General features: G+C 39.1%; 1 protein-coding gene across 1 annotated transcript in view; it reads right to left on the bottom strand.

Moving 5' to 3' along the window:
- PROS1 (protein S) overlaps positions 1 to 18,411 on the bottom strand; it is a 74,585-nt gene extending 56,174 nt beyond the window's left edge. Inside the window, exon 1 of the mRNA XM_019631554.1 lies at positions 18,132 to 18,411. Coding sequence (XP_019487099.1) covers positions 18,132 to 18,207 — 76 coding nt within the window. The 5' untranslated portion in view covers positions 18,208 to 18,411. The remainder of the gene's footprint in view (positions 1 to 18,131) is intronic.
- Between the last annotated feature and the right edge of the window lie 330 nt (positions 18,412 to 18,741).

Here is an 18,741-nt window from a genome sequence, read left to right as displayed (position 1 = left end):
AGAATGGTCTGAGGAGAGAATCTGTGGCTAGCATTTTGGTTGGCACAGTGTTTGAATTTTTGTTTCTGTTTCAGTGTTGGGATGGGGTAAAGGAAAATGGCTTTCAAAGAACAAATAAAACAATTAGATAATACTTTGAGACATAACTGTGCCTCATATGTCTCAACTGTTGAAATGGCATGTTTTCCTAAATCAAAGCCTGAAAAGTAGAACTGCATGTTAATATAGAAAAACCTTCAGTTAATAATGCTAGGAAGACATATGGCCAAATATTATAAATTTTATTTTGAGTTAGCCCATTAACTATAAAATCTTTCATTTTTTTCATAACCACTTCTACTAAAAAGATTTCCAATTGAGGAGGGATATTAAAAAATGTGAAGGTTCAAAGATTAAGAAAAAAACCAAAGATTGATTTTTAATTAGGCATTCATCAGCCTATATAATTATTATGAACTTTTGGAAAAATCTGTATTGGCCCTCAGAAAGAAATGCTATGTCTGTATGTATGCTATCCTTAAATTATTTTTTTTTGTTGTTTTTTTTTAAAGAAGGCTATTACCCTTGTTTTTCTCTAAATTTCACATTTTGCTTCATATTGAGGACTATGCTGCTGAACAACTGATTCTTCTCATATTATTATGTTATGGATTAGAAAAGTGTTAGAAGTATTCTCTAAAGGTGAACTATGTCTGTCCTTCAGGAGGAGTGAGCAATACACAGGCTGACTTCAAAGATCATAAGAGATGGGTCTGGATAAGGATTTAAATCCAGGGGGAAAAAAAAGAGGAAATAATCTGTGAATTATATGCTGCACATATAAAGGTGAGTTCTAAAACATTTGGCTTAGAAGGGCTAAGGGCTGGTGTTTATTTAGAAATAGGAAAGCTATTGGTGGCATTAAAAAAATCTGTGACCATTGACCTCCATTCCAGAACAGATCAATGAGTGAATAGGGAGACAATGCCCGAACTGTTCAGCCACAACATAAGTGAAATGGGCCTCTTCTTACTCCAAGATATAATTATAACTCTAATTTACAGCCTCTAGGAAAAAACAAAAAAAAGAACTCAAACACTCTGCCGTAGTCTCTGCAAGATTGAAATTTTGATTTAACTGTAGCCAGAGAGAGCAGTCCATTTTACTTATTCCTTCCAAAACAACAAATACTTCTACCCGAAAGACAGAACAGGAAGCTTATTACCCAGAAAAAAAATGACATTGACCATTTCTTTTATTTGACTTGCTTGCTCTCAGTGACTGATAAATTATTATACTTCATCAGAGTTCAGATTTTGGTAAGGTATGAAGAGGAATTCTCTACAGTCCTCTCTTTTCTTCTCTGGATTACTACATTGCCAACTGGCTAGACTTCCTGAGACTACAGTGGGTGGTCTCTTTTATGACGTGCAGCAAGATATTCATGCACAGCTTTCCTTGTCTTTTTTTTTTTTTAATCTCCTACACACTAGGATACCAAAATACCATCTGATTTTGACGTCATGTACCAAGAGTTTACAGCACAGGAAATGTTTTGTTTTTTGTTCTATTTGACCTATTTTTTTAGGATGGCATCAATTAATATTATTAGTTCACTGGCCTGTGTCTGTATTTATGTTTGGAAAAGCAACAGGCAAACTGTTCCTGGACATTTTTAAAGGCAACACTGAAAGAGCTGGCCTAATTCTGCAATATCCCACTTCTAAGCAAGTCTGAAGTGTGCTTAGAAGTTTACAAAGATTCTAGATCTCAACGGCTTCCCTTTTGACTCTTAGGATATTATTTATTTTTTAAAAAAGTGCTGATGTAGAAATGAAATTATGTGGAACATTGGTACAACATCGAGTAGATGTTTCTAATTCAATACAATCTCTGCCAGCTTCTCAGAACTCCCTGTTGACATTCCAAAAGGCAATAAGACACAGCCTAAATAACAATGGAATAAAATTACAACCTATTAAGGAAAGGAGAGAAAATTACTGGGATAAAGAGTTACAGAAAAGAAGGAAAATACAACAAATAATGAGAAATGGTGCGTTTAAGATATAGAAACTCAGGCTCACTTTAAAAAGAAAAATAACCACAGACAAGGTATAAAACCAACTTGTCCTCTTCCGCAGTAATGAAAATAATAAAATACGCATTTTTGTTTTACTTGACAAGTCATTATGGGCTAAATGTTTGTGTCATCCCCAAATTCATACATGGAAGCCATAAACCCCAGTGCGACTGTATTTTGGAGATGAGGCTCTAAGTAAGTAATTACGGTTAAATAAGGTCATAAGAGCGGGGTTCTGATCCCACTAGACTAAGTAGTGTCCTTATAAGACAAGTCACCAGAGAGTTCTCCCTCTCCCTTTCCCTCCCCCTNCTCTCTCTCTCTCTCTCTCTCTCTCTCTCTCTCTCTCTCTCTCTCTCTCTCTCTCTGTCCTCATGCATATATGCACAATCCCAGTAAAGGCCATGTGAGGAGTACAAGGCAGCATCTACAAGCCAGGAAGAGAGCCCTCACTAGAAACTGAATCTGCCAGAACCTTGACCTTGGAACTTTCCAGCCTCCAGAACTGTGAGAAAATAAATTTCTGTTGTTTAAGCCATGTAGCCTGTGGTATTTGATATATCAGTACAACCAAACTTTTGTTCGATAAGTGATTTCAGCCAATTCTCCAAGCTGAGAAGCTAGTGAAAAACCTGTTGATGAATAAAACAAAGGAGAAGAAGCCTTGATCCAAAATACAAACACAGAGACGCAATGAAAACCTTTTTGCCTTTTGGAAATAAGCCTCATAAAGGCAATAAAACAGCTAGTGGGAGAATGGGAGAAAGACAGTTAGAAGCAGGGGGATTAATTGGAAAGTCCAGCAAACACACACAGCACTGCTCTCCCAGTACATCCCAACGTACAAGCAGCAATATACTCAGAATGAGCCCAATAAACATTAACTGTATAAATGAATCAAACAATAAGTATACACAGAGCTACTTACTAACTCTCCCATTTAGAAGAGTAGCAGGAATCCAGATCAATACATAAAACAGCAGAAGAAACCCTCACAAGTCACCTAAAATCAATCCAGTACTATTGCATAAATAAAAAGATAACCAAGAATCATCAGAAATAAGGAGGATAAAATTAACAGCTACCAGCAGCATGAAAAAGAAAACTGGGGCTGGCCTAGTAGCGCGTTGGTTAAGAGTTGGCTTGGGACACCAGCTCTGAGCAGCAGAGACCCTGTTCAGATCCCACATGAGGGACAGTGACGCTGCGCCTTCTACAGCTAAGATGGTGAACAACAGGTCAACCTGGAGTTGGGCTGCTGTGAGTCGCCGGCGATGGCGTAGGCTGCAGTGGGGCTGCAGTGGGCTACCGTGAGCTACGTGAGTGGCTGACAGCCAGCGTGAGCAGCTGGCAGCTGGTGTGAGCTGCCAAGAGCCACTGTGAGCGGCCAACCAATGACCGGCAACCAATTGCCTCACCCGGGAAGAGCGCAATGATCATACCAACATGGCCAGTGAAGCGATGTCCTCCACAACTAGACTGAAGAACAAAAACAGCAATTTGTCTACCTGTCTGTTTCCCTTCCCTGATTCCCTAATGCTGTTCCCCTCCTCCCAACCCCCCAATAAAATCTTTAAAAAAAAAACTTCTTAAAAATCTAATGAATATCCTTATAGTGACTTAAGAAGATAATTCATCCACGAAAGAAGAGGATGAAAGTATAAGCAAAGAAAAAAAAAAACTACTTTGAAAAATTTACAATATGATGGCCAAAATAAAAGGGTTGAAAAAAAAAAAAGAAGTTAAAGAAATTTCCTGGAACCAAGAGCAACATTTCAAAGAGACAGAAAACATGAGTAAAAGTCATCAAGGATCAATTCCAGAGGAGTTCTAAAAAGAGAACAGAGCATATAGAAGGAGGAAATTATCATATAAGTAAAGGTAGAACATTTTCCAGAGCTGATGAGAAACACAAGTTTTCATAGAAAGAGGGTCCACTGAGTGCCAAACCAAATGAGCAAAAAGAAAACCAATTTAGACATAGCATATGGTGCAATTTTTAAAAAACTAGCTCCAGAGAAACTCCAGAATCAACTGATAGTAAGAATAAGCATCAGATTAATTATACAACTCCATTCAGGACAGCAAAGCGATTGGAGTCCCCTTCTTTCACTTATAGAAGATAAAGACCATAAATGGCCTTTAAAATAAAATCTGAAAACGGCTTCCTATAGATGGGAGAGACATTGCTTGGGAAGGATCCAGTGGAATTGGGATGACAAAGACGAGCAGAACTTCCAGTCATTCCAAATCTCATCACAGTACAGTGTGGGAGAGAACTGGTAGAGCAACTAGAAAGGTTATTTTCAAAGAGTAATGCCCTCCTTACCTTGGCAATTGACCCCGCCCAATTCCCACAAAAGCTCCTAAAGAGAAGCCTGGCTACTGACATACCTGCCCACTCAAATAGGACTGACAGCAGGTTTCCCAGTTCAAAAAACATCCTGTTAGGGAAACTAAACTAAACAACCACAGAAGAACCACATGCCAGCTACCTAGTCTATCTAATCAACTTAGGGCTATATTTAAAAAATATGCACCAACAGCCAAAGATCACCAGATATTTGCACAAAATTAATAGCATGAAAGAGGACAAGAGGAACATATAGAATATGACCCCAGAGATAATGGAAGTAATTGAAGACATAAAAGATAACTTTTAAAAATGTATAACTAATATCCTAATTAAATGAAGAGGATCTGGCATCCATAAAACAAAAGTAGGCTGCTATGACAAAGGAAAAGTAGAGAACTGAAATATGATTTTGAAGTAAAAAGTTAATGGGTGAACTGAAAAACAGAATGAATTATTCCCCCCCACTCCAAAAAAGTCACCTTTTTTGTTTCCCCTATTGCATTGACAAAAATTTAAAAAGAAGTTAATGTTCAATGCTGACAAAGATGAGAGGAATTAGGCACTCTTAAAATCTACTTTTAAAAGCAGATTTCAGGGAGAAATCTAACACTATGTATCCCAAACCTTCAAAAGAGGCACACTATTTTGACATTCAGCTTACAACCCTCTCTCTAGGAAATTAGCCTGAGGAAATGAACATGGACATATGCAAAGGAATATATATGAATATATTCAACACAATATCACTGATATAAGCAAAACACTGGAAACAATCTAAACGTCCAAAAACTGGTTTGGTTGAATATATTATGATAAATATAAAGAAAATTATGAATCTATTTTAAAGTGTGATATAGATTTTAATTTATTGATATGAAAACAATCATATTTTTAGGTAAAATAACAAGTTAAAAATAACATGTAGAACACAATTCCATTCTTTCATTTATATATTTTATTAAAATATATATATATATTATATATATATATATATTTTAATTTCTAAGAATTTCTAAGAATGTATATAAGAAGACAAAGAGCAAAGACTATAGAGCAAAATGGTATATTGGTCTCTGGCTAGTAGGACTTCGGACACATTTTTTTTTTTTTAGTGTATACCTGTATTCCCAAATTAGATTATATTAAGCACGGATTACTTGAATGGTTTAAAAATGTTAGGGAATCAGTAGAATATAGCTAGTAGTTTATGCTGCTGACCAATATGGATAGAATGTCAAAATGGAAACTCAGGAAACACTAACATTTAAGGGAAATCAGAGGTCATCAAAACAACAGAAGCAAAATTAGTAACACATATGGAGAGAGACAGAGAAAAAATTGAAAAATATAATGCTTATTATATTTCAAAAAGGTAAATTTCAACAGTGTCAAGTGTTGGAAATAATTTATTAATAATAATTACTATTGTGTAGGATGAGAGTTAAAATCTATACAGTTGGTTTAACAACAGGATCACCATAAATATAATGTCACCAATACCAGTGAGAGAGTGGAAAGAGAGGAAACAGAGATCTCAGAATAAACTATTTCTTCAAGAAGCTCAATTGAGAGTAGGAAGAAAAAGAGGGGGTAATAACTTTAGATAGGGGCAGAGTTAAACTTGGGAAGATGCACCACAGAATATCTGTGAAACCCAATGGAAAAATGCCAAATGTGACATTTTGAAAGATGGGAAATATCATATAAATGAAGGAAGTTACAATTTTACCAATTTTATGAAGATTTAAAAGCCACTGTTACTGAATATGTCTTTTCAAAATTCATTCCAAAAAAATGGAAAAGAGGACTGTAAAGATTTATACTGATGGTCTAGAACTACTGAGAATTGGTTCCTATTACTTGACTCATTTGTAGAAATACTCAGAATCTATTTAGATAAATCATATGTATTTTACTTCCCCATAAGGTTGGAGGACTAAATTTCTAGATTTAGAACAATGTAATATAAATAAACCTCTTAAATACAGAGGTTTTCTCCACACTAGAGTTAATAAAAATTTATTGCATTTTTTTAAAGCCAAAAAAGTAAACAAGTAATAAAATGCACCATAATTCTACTTCAAAGACACTATTAAAATGTTATCTTATTTCCTCTGACTCCTTTTTTGTTATGCAAGGATTTTTTTTTTACTGAGATATAATTGACATTTAACATTATATTTGTTTCAGGTGTACAACATAATGATTTGATATATGTATATATTGTGAAATGATCACCACAATAAGTTTAGTTCACATCCATCTCCTATATAGTTACAAATTTTTTGTGTGTAATGAGAACTTTCAAGTTCTACTCTCTTAACATTCAAATATACAATACATTATTATGAACTATGGTCACCATGCTGTACATTGCATCTCCAGGACTTGTTTATTTTATAATTGAAAGTTTATACCTTTTATACAGAGTATATTCTTGTTTAAAATAATTGAATACTTTTTTTTTTTAATTGGGGAAGGGGACCAGTGTTGGGGAATTGGGAAGGGGGACCAGCCAAGTTGTTGTTCTTCAATCTTAGTTGTGGAGGGAGCCAGTCACCATCTGGCTGCCCATCGGCAGCTCATGGACTCTTAAGCTTCAGGTGCTTTGTTACAATCTTAGTTGCGGGTGGGCATAGCACCATCCCATGCGGGAGTCGAACCAGCAGCCTTGTTGTTAAGAGCACATGCTCTATCCACTGAGCCATCTGGGTGGCAGCTCAGCTCAAGGTGCCGGGTTCAGTCTTAGTTGAGGGCAGGCGTAGCCCACCAACCAAGGTAGTCTTGTTGTTAGGAGCATGTGCTCTCACCAGCTGAGCCATCCTGCCACCAGCCAGGGCGCAGTGTCACTGGCCCATGTGGGAATCGAACCGGCCACCCAGTTGCTCAGAGCTCATGATCTTAAGCTAACTTTTAACCAACTGAGCCACTTGGCCAGCCCAAAATTATTGAATTCTTAATGGCAACCACATTATATAAATGTTATATAAATGTATTATATAAATATACATTATATAAATGTATTAAACTAATGTACAACTTAAATTTAGAGTTATATAACAAATATATTTCAATTTCAATTTAATAAAAATGAATTCTTTCCCATTCTCCCAAATTATTATAATTATATATATATATTTCCCAGGTAATTGTAAAATAAAACAGAACATTTTGATTAAAAATTTTGTATCACCCATAGAACAAGAGTTAAGATTATTATTTTTTTGCAGCACCAAGGTATTTTTTTCTTTTAGCATAACAAAGCATTACCTCAATCAAAGCTTAACAATTTAAAGATAATTTAGTTGTCATCCTGCCCTTTTGATTCACAAAATGGTGACGTGAAATGCCAATACCACATCTGATAAAATTTCAAGATATCTGCATTCTTTTGGTGCTGTGGTTTTTATGATCACTATTGGCTTCATGTGTTAGCTTTCACTAAACTCTTCATCTCACTATCTTCTTCTCTTCATTCTTAATCAACTTAAATGTGGAAATCAACCCCTTCTGAAGAAACACTGGGGGCCAGCGGCAGGGAGAAGGTGGGAATGGCTGTACTTTATATTAAAGCAGCTTCTAAATTGAAAGTTGAATCCTAGAAATGCCAGCTCCTAAAAATCTTTTGTCCACCTCTCACCTAATTTCTGACTGGAGACCTTCACAAGCTGCATTCTCTGCCATGTGGCTCACTTCCTTTCCCCTTCTATCTCCTTGGTTATCCCCTACTACCACCCGTGTAATCTGTTCACTTCTTAGTCAGAACCATTTATCTATCTTCCCTGCTATCTCCTTATAGACCACAAGGATTCAAACTTTAAGTATGCACAGGAGTTACCTGAGAGTCTTGTTAAAATACATGGGGTGGGGCCAGAGATACTTCATTTGTAATCAGCTCCTGGGTAATACTGCTGCTGGTCAATGGACTACACTTGAATAGCAACATTATAGAACATGTTTTCGGAACTTACCTTTCTAAACCTAAAGCCATTTTTCAAGTTAATTTCTAAAATAATAACAGTTCTCACCATAGAAATAATTTCAGTACCAGCTATTGCCATATTGTTTTCACCCTGCTACAATAACAGCCAACCCGGGCTGGCTGAGTGGCGCATTGGTTAAGAGCTGGCTTGGGATGCCAGCTCTGAGCAGCAGGACCCCGGTTCGGATCCCATATATGAGGGCCAGTAACACTGCCCTCTATAGCTAAGATGGTGAACAACAGCTCAACCTGGAGCTGGGCTGCCGTGAGTCGCCAGTGACAGCATAGGCTGCAGCAGTGGGCTGCTGTAAGCTACCATGAGTGGCTGGCAGCCAGCGTGAGCGGCCAGCAGCCAGTGTGAGCTGCCAAGAGCCACCATGAGCGGCCGTCCAGAGGCCGGCGACCAATCTGCCTCTCCCGGGAAGAGCGCAATGATAATACCAACATGTGGCAGTGAAGCAACGTCCTCCACAACTAGACTGAAGAACAAAAACACAGCAACTTGTCTGTTCCCCTTCCCCAGATTCCCCAGCGCTGTTCCCCTCCCCTAATTCCTCAATAAAATAAATAACAGCCAACTCAATATCATTTATACTAAGTCACCAGCTAGTATGTTAGTAGGCATAGTTAATTATGCTCTCTCCATCACAAATTTTATTCACATAACTAACAACCTCACACTTAGTAATATATATATTACCGAAGTTTAAATAGGCAATAAGCATTTGCGCTTCTCTTAGAGGATGAAACTATAATCTTAACCTTAGAAGGAAAATGTTTGTAACAGAGACAATACTGACCAAATATTCATGTGCTTCCTTGAGATGGGGCTATTTGAACTATAAGCAGAAATGAGTCTTGTCATTTCCATGTTAAAACAGTTAATAACAAGTATATATCCTCCACTGCTCTCTTTTCTTGCAGGGACATTGGAGGCCATGTGTACCAGGAAGTATAGATGAGAGAGATTTACGCAAACCACACTGGACTTTACATGACTGAGAAATAAACTCTTGTTTTGCTAAGCCACTAAGATTTGGTAATTTGAAGATTAATTTGAAGATTTGGGGCTTAAAGTGTTATTACTCCATAGCATATCTTATCCTAACTATTAGGAGATTATGAAGAATTTAAACTAATGCCTGTAACAGAGGTTATTCAATTATGTGCTGCTAATTTGCTTCTTCATTAATTCTAAAAACCAGAGGGCTTGATTGAAAGCAAAAATATACCTAGATAAGACAGGGTATTTCACTTTATTCCTTGAATAAAATAACCAATAAAGCAGAAGAGTAAAACAAAAACAAAAACAAGTAAGCCCCAAATATATTTAAAATATTAGAAAATAGCAATTGAGAAAATAATTGGCTAAGTCACCCTTTAATATAAACAGGGAAATAAAGATCCTAGAACACTTTATCACATGCCAATCCATGACTCTTTAAAAAAAAGGAACAAAATCTCATAAAGTATCCTAAAGTTCCAGGTGCCTTTAGACCAGCGGTTCTCAACCTGTGGGTCGCAACCCCTTTGGGGTCAAACGACCCTTTCACAGGGGTCGCCAGGTACTCGTATGTGGGCGTATCTGCATGTGGGCCTGGAGACGGATAGAGGAGCGGTGTCTCTGTTCCTCAGACCATCAAAAATATGTGTTTTCCGATGGTCTTAGGTGACCCCTGTGAAAGGTTGAGAACCGCTGCTTTAGACAGATCACCAATACCGGTAGTTGTGAGGGTGGGAACAATCAAAATAAGTAAGAGTCTTCCAAACAGGAGGCTTCGAAAGCGAAAAGTCCACAGGGAAGAGAGGACACAGAATGGCCCTCTTTGAGAAGAAGCCCAGGAAACCATCACTTGGAGGAAAAGATGTGGAAGCCTCCAGATCATGAGCCTGGTACGCCAGGTTCATATATCAGAAATAGATGTAGGGGACAAGAAGCAGCCGCAGAGGCCTCCCGTTGACCTTTTAGAAGCAAATTGCCACGTTGTAGAGACAGCCACGTGGTGGAATTGGTGGGAGGCCTCAGGAGCAGAAACTGAATTCTGCCAACAGTCAGTGAGCATGGAAGAGCATCAGGTGAGACCCCAGCCCTGGTGGACCCCCTTGATTTTAGCCCTGTGAGACTCTGAGCAGGTCCCTGGACTTGCGCTTGGACTTCTGACCTACAAAACTATGAGATAATAAATCGTTTTGTTTTAAGGTGCTACGTTTGTGTTAATTGTGACACAGCAATAGAAAACTAATACACAAAGGCATATATAAATTTTGACTCAGGCCAAATGTATTCATATTGCTGATTTCATTTCATGGGCTAGCTAGGGTCACCAGCTTCAGCTCTAACAGTTAGCTTGGATGGCTAATGCCATCCTATATGAAACCTCTGCACACACTAAAATAACACTGAAAAGCCAGACATTCCTTGGCGTAACATAAAAGGATTCACACAGACTAGAAGGCAGACATCCCGGCTTGAATCATTCATGTGGTTCCTACCTATTCACCTTTTCACTCGTTCATCCCTCCTCCCCCTATAGAAGAAAATCATGTTTCCATGATTAGCATAGAAATAGATTATTGAGGAAATCACTGAAGTTTTTAAAAAGCATTTCACTGACAATCCTCCCTAGATTGGAAATGCTGGTGAGAAGGGCTGCAGTTGAAATGGACTCCCAGATCTGGGTGGAGTGGAAGAAATTTGGCGGTGCTGAGCTTAGGTAGCAGTCTGGACTCACCTGAATCAAAGCCAGGCTGAGTTTACAGATCAAATCTTGGAGAACGGATTAGCAACAACAACAACAAAAATCTCCATAGAATGAGATAGGAAGACAATTCACAAAATTCTTCACTGAAGTTTTTCACCCCAAATGTCCCTGGCGTTAGCAAATAGAAACTGTACTTCAGTTACAAAATAAAGAAATCATCATCTCTCTTTAATTACCAAACTTAAATAAATTGATGGATTTGATGGATCCAGAACCTCTTGAATGGAGAGGAGAGACGCCCTTAAAGAAACATATATATATATATATATATATATATATATATATATATATATATATACATACATATATATGTGTGTGTATATTTTACTATATACCTTTTATACAGTACTGTAAACATTATCCTAGTTTTATCCAAAGCAAAATAACTGCATTGGATAACTGCACTAAGGAAACAGATTCCAAAAACCTTGAGTGATTATTAGATATTGTGATGTAGCAACATGAGGCAGAGGCCAACCTGCTACAGCCAGAAACGAACAAATACACAAACCACAGCCTCTTTCAAGTGGTCCTAAGGAGCACTGGAGAAACAAAACCTTCACAATGGCAGACATTTAAGCAGTATTTTCCATTGTCCATTTTGCCCAGAATGAGAAATTATTTGAAATGAGACTCTATATTACTTTCTGAATTGTTGCAAACGGACTGTCCAGTGTTCAGGAACCTATAAAGAGCTAGATCTCAGGCCTAGGTACAAGGAAGTCTGGGCAAGAACTGGCTCATAGCCGAGAATATTTGTGTTCCTGGCAAATGTTCACAACATAGCCCCATACCAGAGAAGTTCTTAATAAGAGGGGATAGAATAACCAGCTTAAGGATGGTCAACTGTGTTTCTTCTCAAGGCTCTAGCATGAGTGCCACAAACTCAAAAACCTCTAAGTGTCAGAATGGTACCATAAACAAAGGAAGAGAATTTGGTAAAAGACAATCGCAGATGCTTGAAACTGTGGCAAACTGGAGAGAGTATTTCTATCTAGAGAAGGCAGCTCTGAATCAGCTCTAACTGAATCTTACCACATTGGAATGTGGACCCAGTGTTGCCAGATCTTCCTTTATTTGTTAAGACAAGTAATGAAACCAAATTTGTGGATGAAATTTTCTAATTTCTTAAAATGCCATGAGGGCCAAACACACAATTCTGTGAGTATATATGGCCCTCAGGCTGTCACTTTGTGTGACTCAGTGTAATGTTTATTCAATACTCATAAAATAAAAAAGCAACCATGGTGGCAAGGATGGAGACTACAGGTAGACTTGGCTATACTGACTTTCCCTCACTAAGGCCCACCAGGCTTTCACTACTAAGGGGAAAAGAAAAAAAAGACAGAATTGCTATTCTTTCAGCTGTTGTAAATTGGACATATTGCAAAATCCAATCAGATACGCAGTGGTCAGTTGATTAGTTAGGGCTTTTTTATCTTGTAATCAGAGAAATATTTTTTCTGTATTAGGATTTAATTTTTCTGTCAGCACCACTATTAGTAGACTTATTCAGTAAGTAGCTTTTATGCTAAGCCACATAGTATAACCTCTAAGGAATTAAGTCTACAATTAAGGAAATAGATCAGTGAGATGATTATGGTTTTCTTGGTCTTTTTATATAGTCTAATTCCTGCAAGGACCTAGCCTTAGGGAATAATGGACTGACCAATTACTGAGGGCTCAGTTCATTTTTATATAGTCTAATGCCTGCAAGGACCTAGCCTTTGGGAATAATGGACTGACCAATTACTGGGGACTCAGTTCAAATATGGTGTTCTTTTTCCTAAAGCCAAAATAACACACATCAGGAATGAAAGTAGAAAGGGAAGAAGTACTTGTCATGATTTGATTCTTAGTGATTGTTACTGGTTGAACTGTGTCTCCTATAAAGTTAGTGAAGTCCTGGACTGGCCGAGTGGCTCAGTTGGTTAAGAGTGCGAGCTCTGAGCAACAGGGTCGCTGGTTCAATTCCCACACAGGCCAGTGAGCTGTGCCCGAGCTGAACTGCTGCTGAGCTGCCAACAGGTGGCAAAATGGCTCAGCTGGTGAGATCTCCTAACAACAAGGTTGCTGGTTTGACTGCTACATGGGATGGTGGGCTACGTACACCCGCAACTAAGATTGAACATGGCACCTTGAGCTGAGCTGCCCCAAGCTGACGATGGGCGGCCGGATGGCGACTGGACTTGGAGCTGAGCTAGCTGCACCCTCCACAACTAAGACTGAAGGACAACAACTTGGCTGTTCCCCTTCCCCAATTCCCCAATAAAAATCTTTAAAATAAATAAACACATACATACATACATACATACATAATAAAGAGAGTGAAGTCCTAATCTCCCAGTACTGGTGAATATGACCTTTTTATAAATAGGAACTTTGCAAATTATCAAGGTAGGACAAGGTCATAAAGGTGGGTCCTAATCCAATATGACTGGTGTCCTTATAAAGGGAAATTTGGAAGAGAGACAGACATGTACAGAGCAAAGATGATGTGAAGACACAGGAAGAATGCCTCTAAAAGCCAAGGAATGTCTTAGGCTACCAGAAAGTGGAAGAGAAGCCTGGAACAGATTCTCCCTGCTGACACTTTGGTCTCAGATTTCTAGCCTCCAGAATTGTGAGTGACTAAATTCTATTCTTTAAGCCACCCAGTTTGTAGTACTTTGTTACAGCAGCCCCAAGAAACTAATTCAAAGACCTATTCTCAATTCTTTAGCTTTCTTTCCTTACAACTAGGTTCTGCTTATCTAGAAATTGGAAAACCAGGGGTGGACAGATTCACTAAGGGACCTAATATACTTCCCACTGAAACAGAAGCTGAGGCTGCTTTATAGCCATTTGAAGTTCTTTACTGTTGGTTTTTAAAAATAATAATAAGAGAGGTTATACTGGCCTAAATAATAATACTGGCCTAAAATAATAGAATAAATATTAATAAAATAGAATAAAAATAAAAATTAATAATACTGGTCTAAAATAATAATAATCTGGTTAAAAATAGACCAGATAATAATCAAGGCAAAATCGTGTTGTTGTCACATAAAAATCAGGGTTAGGAGCATTACTCCTCCAGAGTAACTATTGTATACAGTTGAAATTGTAAAAGAGAAGCATACAACCATCCACAGGTCAGAAGAAGGGGGCTCAGTTTCTTCCTGAATAAGGGCATATGTAGTTCATCTCATTGTGGTAACAAAACCCCAGCACTGTCACAGATATGAATTGAGGTAATAAGGACAAAGCTCTTCATAGAAACAGCTCTAGTTTATAACCAAGAGAGACAGGCAAGCCCTAAAGTGAGTACCTGTATTCCCTTGCTTGTCTTTTTATTATCACTATTATTATTATTATTATTTGGCATATATGATGTGTTGGTACACTGCAATGTATCATTTCATCCCTAAAGCATAGCACATTAACATGGGATTGTGACAGAATGAGAGGAGATATGGATATCACCTAAACTAGGAAATGGTAGGCTTGAGTCTTCCTCTCTGGGTGTGGTGATAAAACCTATTGAGGGGGTTAGAGTTAGGGTTGGTGCTGTTTCTGTTGTACTTTACTTATTTACATTATATTAGACATATCTACACATATTTGAAATATTTTCAAATGGTGTCTGTGGAAAGAAGGAAATCTGTGTATGTTGTCCAGACAATAATTAGAATGTGTAGAACTTCTCTTGTTTCTGCTTCCTTCCCAGCATCCATTCCTACGTGGGAGCTGTCCTGCACGCTGCCTGATTCTAGTGAGCTGTCAGTCACGGGACTCCAGAAACCAGCTAAGCCAAAATGATCAGGCTCTCTTTTCTAGGAATTTCAATCATGAGTAGAGACATACACGACTAGAAGGCAGTTAGAACTGAGTCATCTGGTGGCAGCTCCTAAGATAGTGAGCACATGAGTTCCCACTATATAGATCACCTAAACGCCCAAGTCCCTGGCTTCCCTAAGCCTGGTTATTCAGCATACCGTTCAGTAGCCTTCCAATGAATCCACTCAGCATCTTTCAGCCTTTCTTCCTTTCTTTTTCCTTTCCTTCCTTCCTACCTTTCTTCTTTCCTTCCTTCCTTCCTTCCTTCGTGACCAAGAGTTCTGTCTCTTGTAGCTAAAGAATACTGATTTATGTATATCAGACTTCTTATATTTTTTCTCATAATATTTTGAAAGTTCAAATATATGGGTGTCTCTCTGTGTGTGTGTGTGTGTGTGTGTGTGTGTGTGTGTGTGTGTGTAATTTAGTTATAAAGAGGCTATTAAACTTAGTGGACAGAAAAGGTCTGTTACGAAAAGCATTACTGTGTTTCCTGGGATAGAATTAATGGTAAGAGAATATGGCGTAGGGTGTTGTTGTTGTTGTATAGCAGGGATTGTCTCTAACTCTTCCAGCACCAACCCTAACTCGAACCTGACCTTGATAAAATCTCTCCATCAATATAAGATTTTAGACTCTGAAATAAAGGGACTTTAAGAAAAGACAAAGATCAACAGTAAAAGGAATAGTTAGAGAGGAAAAGACAAGAGTAAAAAAAGGAATATATAAGTCAGTACGTCTAGGATAGACTGCACCCACCCAGAAGTGGAAGTCTAGATAGGTCCAAATTAGCAGAGCCAAAAGGGACATCCCCTTTCTCCTACTTCTCTTCACCACAGCGCTTAGTCCCTTAGTGAGAAATGACATAAAATATGCAGACAGTATATCTTTTAAATATATATGTAATATATATGTAATGTGTAATGTCTGGAAAGTCAGCTAACATCTCCAAACAATTTCTTTATTGTTAAAATGAAGAAGTTGAAGTAGATGATTTCTAGCTCAAAACTAAAACTGTGATTTAATTTTCTTCAAATAACTATACTTCTATGAACAATGAATTATAACAATTCTCTCAACAATGAATTATAAATCAAATATTTAGAGTTCTAATTATACCTCAAATTTAAAATCTTAGGGAGTAAAATCATTTCATCTATATCTCAGTTTCCTCATCAGTAAACCAAGATGATTTTCAACCCAATTAAACTATTTCAGTCCAATTAAACTATCATACTTTATGAAGAGATTATAGAGCCTTTTTACATGATACATTGACAGAATTAATTTATCTGCTCTATGAGTATCTATATATAACAAGTGTATTCCTCCACATATATGGTTTGAATACCTGAATGTAATATGCATACACACACACATAATTTTTAACTCTGACTAGATTCAATGAAAATGTAACAATCTCGGGCCGGCCGAGTGGCGCGATGGTTAAGAACTGGCTTGGGACGCCAGAGGGCCCCGGTTCGGATCCCACATACGAGGGCCAGTGACACTGCCCTCCACAGCTAAGATGCTGAACAACAGCTCAACGTGGAGCTGGGTTGCCATGAGTCGCCGGCGATAGCATAGGCTGCAGCCCCTGTGGCAGTGGGTTGCCATGGGCTACCGTGTGTACCCAGCAGCCAGCATGAGCGGCCAGCAGCCGCAGTGAGCGGCCGTCCAGAAGCCGGCGACTGATCTGCCTCGCCCGGGAAGAGCGCAATGATGGTGCCAACTTGGGCCAGTGAAGCAACGTCCTCCACAACTAGACTGAAGAACAAAACGACAGCAACTTGTCTGTTCCCCTTCCCCCAATTCCCCAGCACTGTTCCCTTCCCCCTCAATACCCCAATAAAAATTTAAAAAAAAAAAAATGTAACAATCTCTATAAAAAGAAAGGGCCTAGCAAATTCCTGTGATGACAAGCCTAAGTGTGGAAGCCACTTTTGCCTGCCTCTTTCTCCTCTCCAAAACACTGGTTAACAAGCAAATACATGATTGTCCTAATTGCCTATGTTGATAATGATGTAGTGCATATGGTCCACATATAGGCTTAATATAGGATTTTGAATGTTCAAGTTCTGCTATTGTAGCTCTTTAATATAAAAATCAAGAAATAATATTTTAGGCTCTAAATTAGAATTTTAAAATACCTCATTCATCCTGATCAGTAATTAATAGGAACTAGTGAAACGTTAGTAAATTCCTATTTAATTCACCTTAAATTACCTTGTTTGAAAAATTTACATTGGAGCTTTAGAAAGCCTAAAAGTTACTTGTAATTCAGAGTTTATCTCTCTCATGCCATTTCCTGAGAATAAAACATAGCACAAGTAAGCATTTTTAATCAATGAACATGCTTAAGCTTTAGAAAACAAACTTATTAACTGACACTAGAATCTTCTAAATGCCTTGATATTACCAATATTTTCCAAAGAAAACTCAATATCCTTTCTTGAATCCAAGCATGGGTAGGAACATAAAGAACTGGAAATACAAAGATAAAGACAGAAAATTCATGCCACAAGCTCAGATCGGTGGCACTCAGTGTCAAAAATCCTCAGTTACAAAATGATCTGGTAAATACAATATTTAACAGTCCTTTTGATTTCAAGGTCAGAAAATGGCAACGGCTTAACTGGTAGGAAAATCTGTAATCACCCTAAAACAATTCGTTAGTCAATGCTGAGCTAAGTAAACCAAGCTCAAAGTTCAGAAATTGCAAAAGGGAGGTAGGCTGCAGCAGGGGTTGCTGGTTGGGACAGGCGTCTGTACAAAGGGAAGGAATCGCGGGTTGCCTTTTCCTCCCTACTATGGTACTGGAATTGCTCATCCCTGTCTTCTAACTGCGAAGTTCAGCTGTTGGGGGCAAAGGGATAGGTGATCTAATTCCTTCACTGATGTTTAGTGTTACCCAGGTTCTTGATTCTGTCCTGTAGGCAACACATGATCCCTAGACAGGGCACATACTGCCCCTGCCCCACCATTACACTGCCCGCTAGATCCACGGCTGCTTCCATCAGCCCGCTGATTGTCCGGACGTGCCCGAAACTTTCTAGGAGGCTGCAGCCCCAGAAAAGACAATCCTACCAACCAGGCTGGTAGCTCAGCTGGCATTGGCTGGGGAAAGAAGACAAGACGCTACGGATTACTCACAGTTTGCCTCTGCGACGGGAACCACTAGGGCGAGGCACGCCAGCAGCGCCCTGCAGCGCCCACCCAGGACCCTCATGGCCTGGCCGGCAAAGGCGCGGGGCGGGAACAGTGGCACGTCGCGGCGGGGACTCGAGCGCTCTGCGCGGCGGAGCTGTGAGCCCAGGCACCGCTCTCTCAGGACTGCAGCCCGGAGTCACCAGCGAGCGCGCGCGCCGGGCAACAGCGGCCGCCGGGGGCGGAGGGGACCGCCCGCTCCCAGCCCCCAGCCCCTGAGGGGAAGTGATAAGGAGGACATTTCCAGGAAGCGTTTTGGAGCTGGGGGCAGGGCCCGGGGAGAGTGTGGGAGGCCTAGTAAACACTTGAGACACCCTTCCTCGCCCGTTCCCGAACTCCAAGCGTTTCGTGCCAAGTCTCTGGAATGTGAAGTTTCCCAGCGGGAAAGGAAGCAAATGCAGTTAGAAAAAAAAAACTCCAGAGAACTAGGGTGGGAGGCTGGGTGGCCAAGAGAACTTGGAGGACACAGAGGACAGGGTATCCCTGCTTAGAAGGAAAAATCGTGAGAGATCGACGTTGGGGATGACAGCATTAGCTGAAGCCTAGAAGTGAGTGA

Source organism: Hipposideros armiger, unplaced genomic scaffold (genome assembly GCF_001890085.2).
Source record: "Hipposideros armiger isolate ML-2016 unplaced genomic scaffold, ASM189008v1 scaffold_1005, whole genome shotgun sequence".
NCBI lineage: Eukaryota > Metazoa > Chordata > Mammalia > Chiroptera > Hipposideridae > Hipposideros > Hipposideros armiger.
Note: the sequence above shows the minus strand (reverse complement) of the source record. Positions and strands in the feature narration are given on the sequence as shown.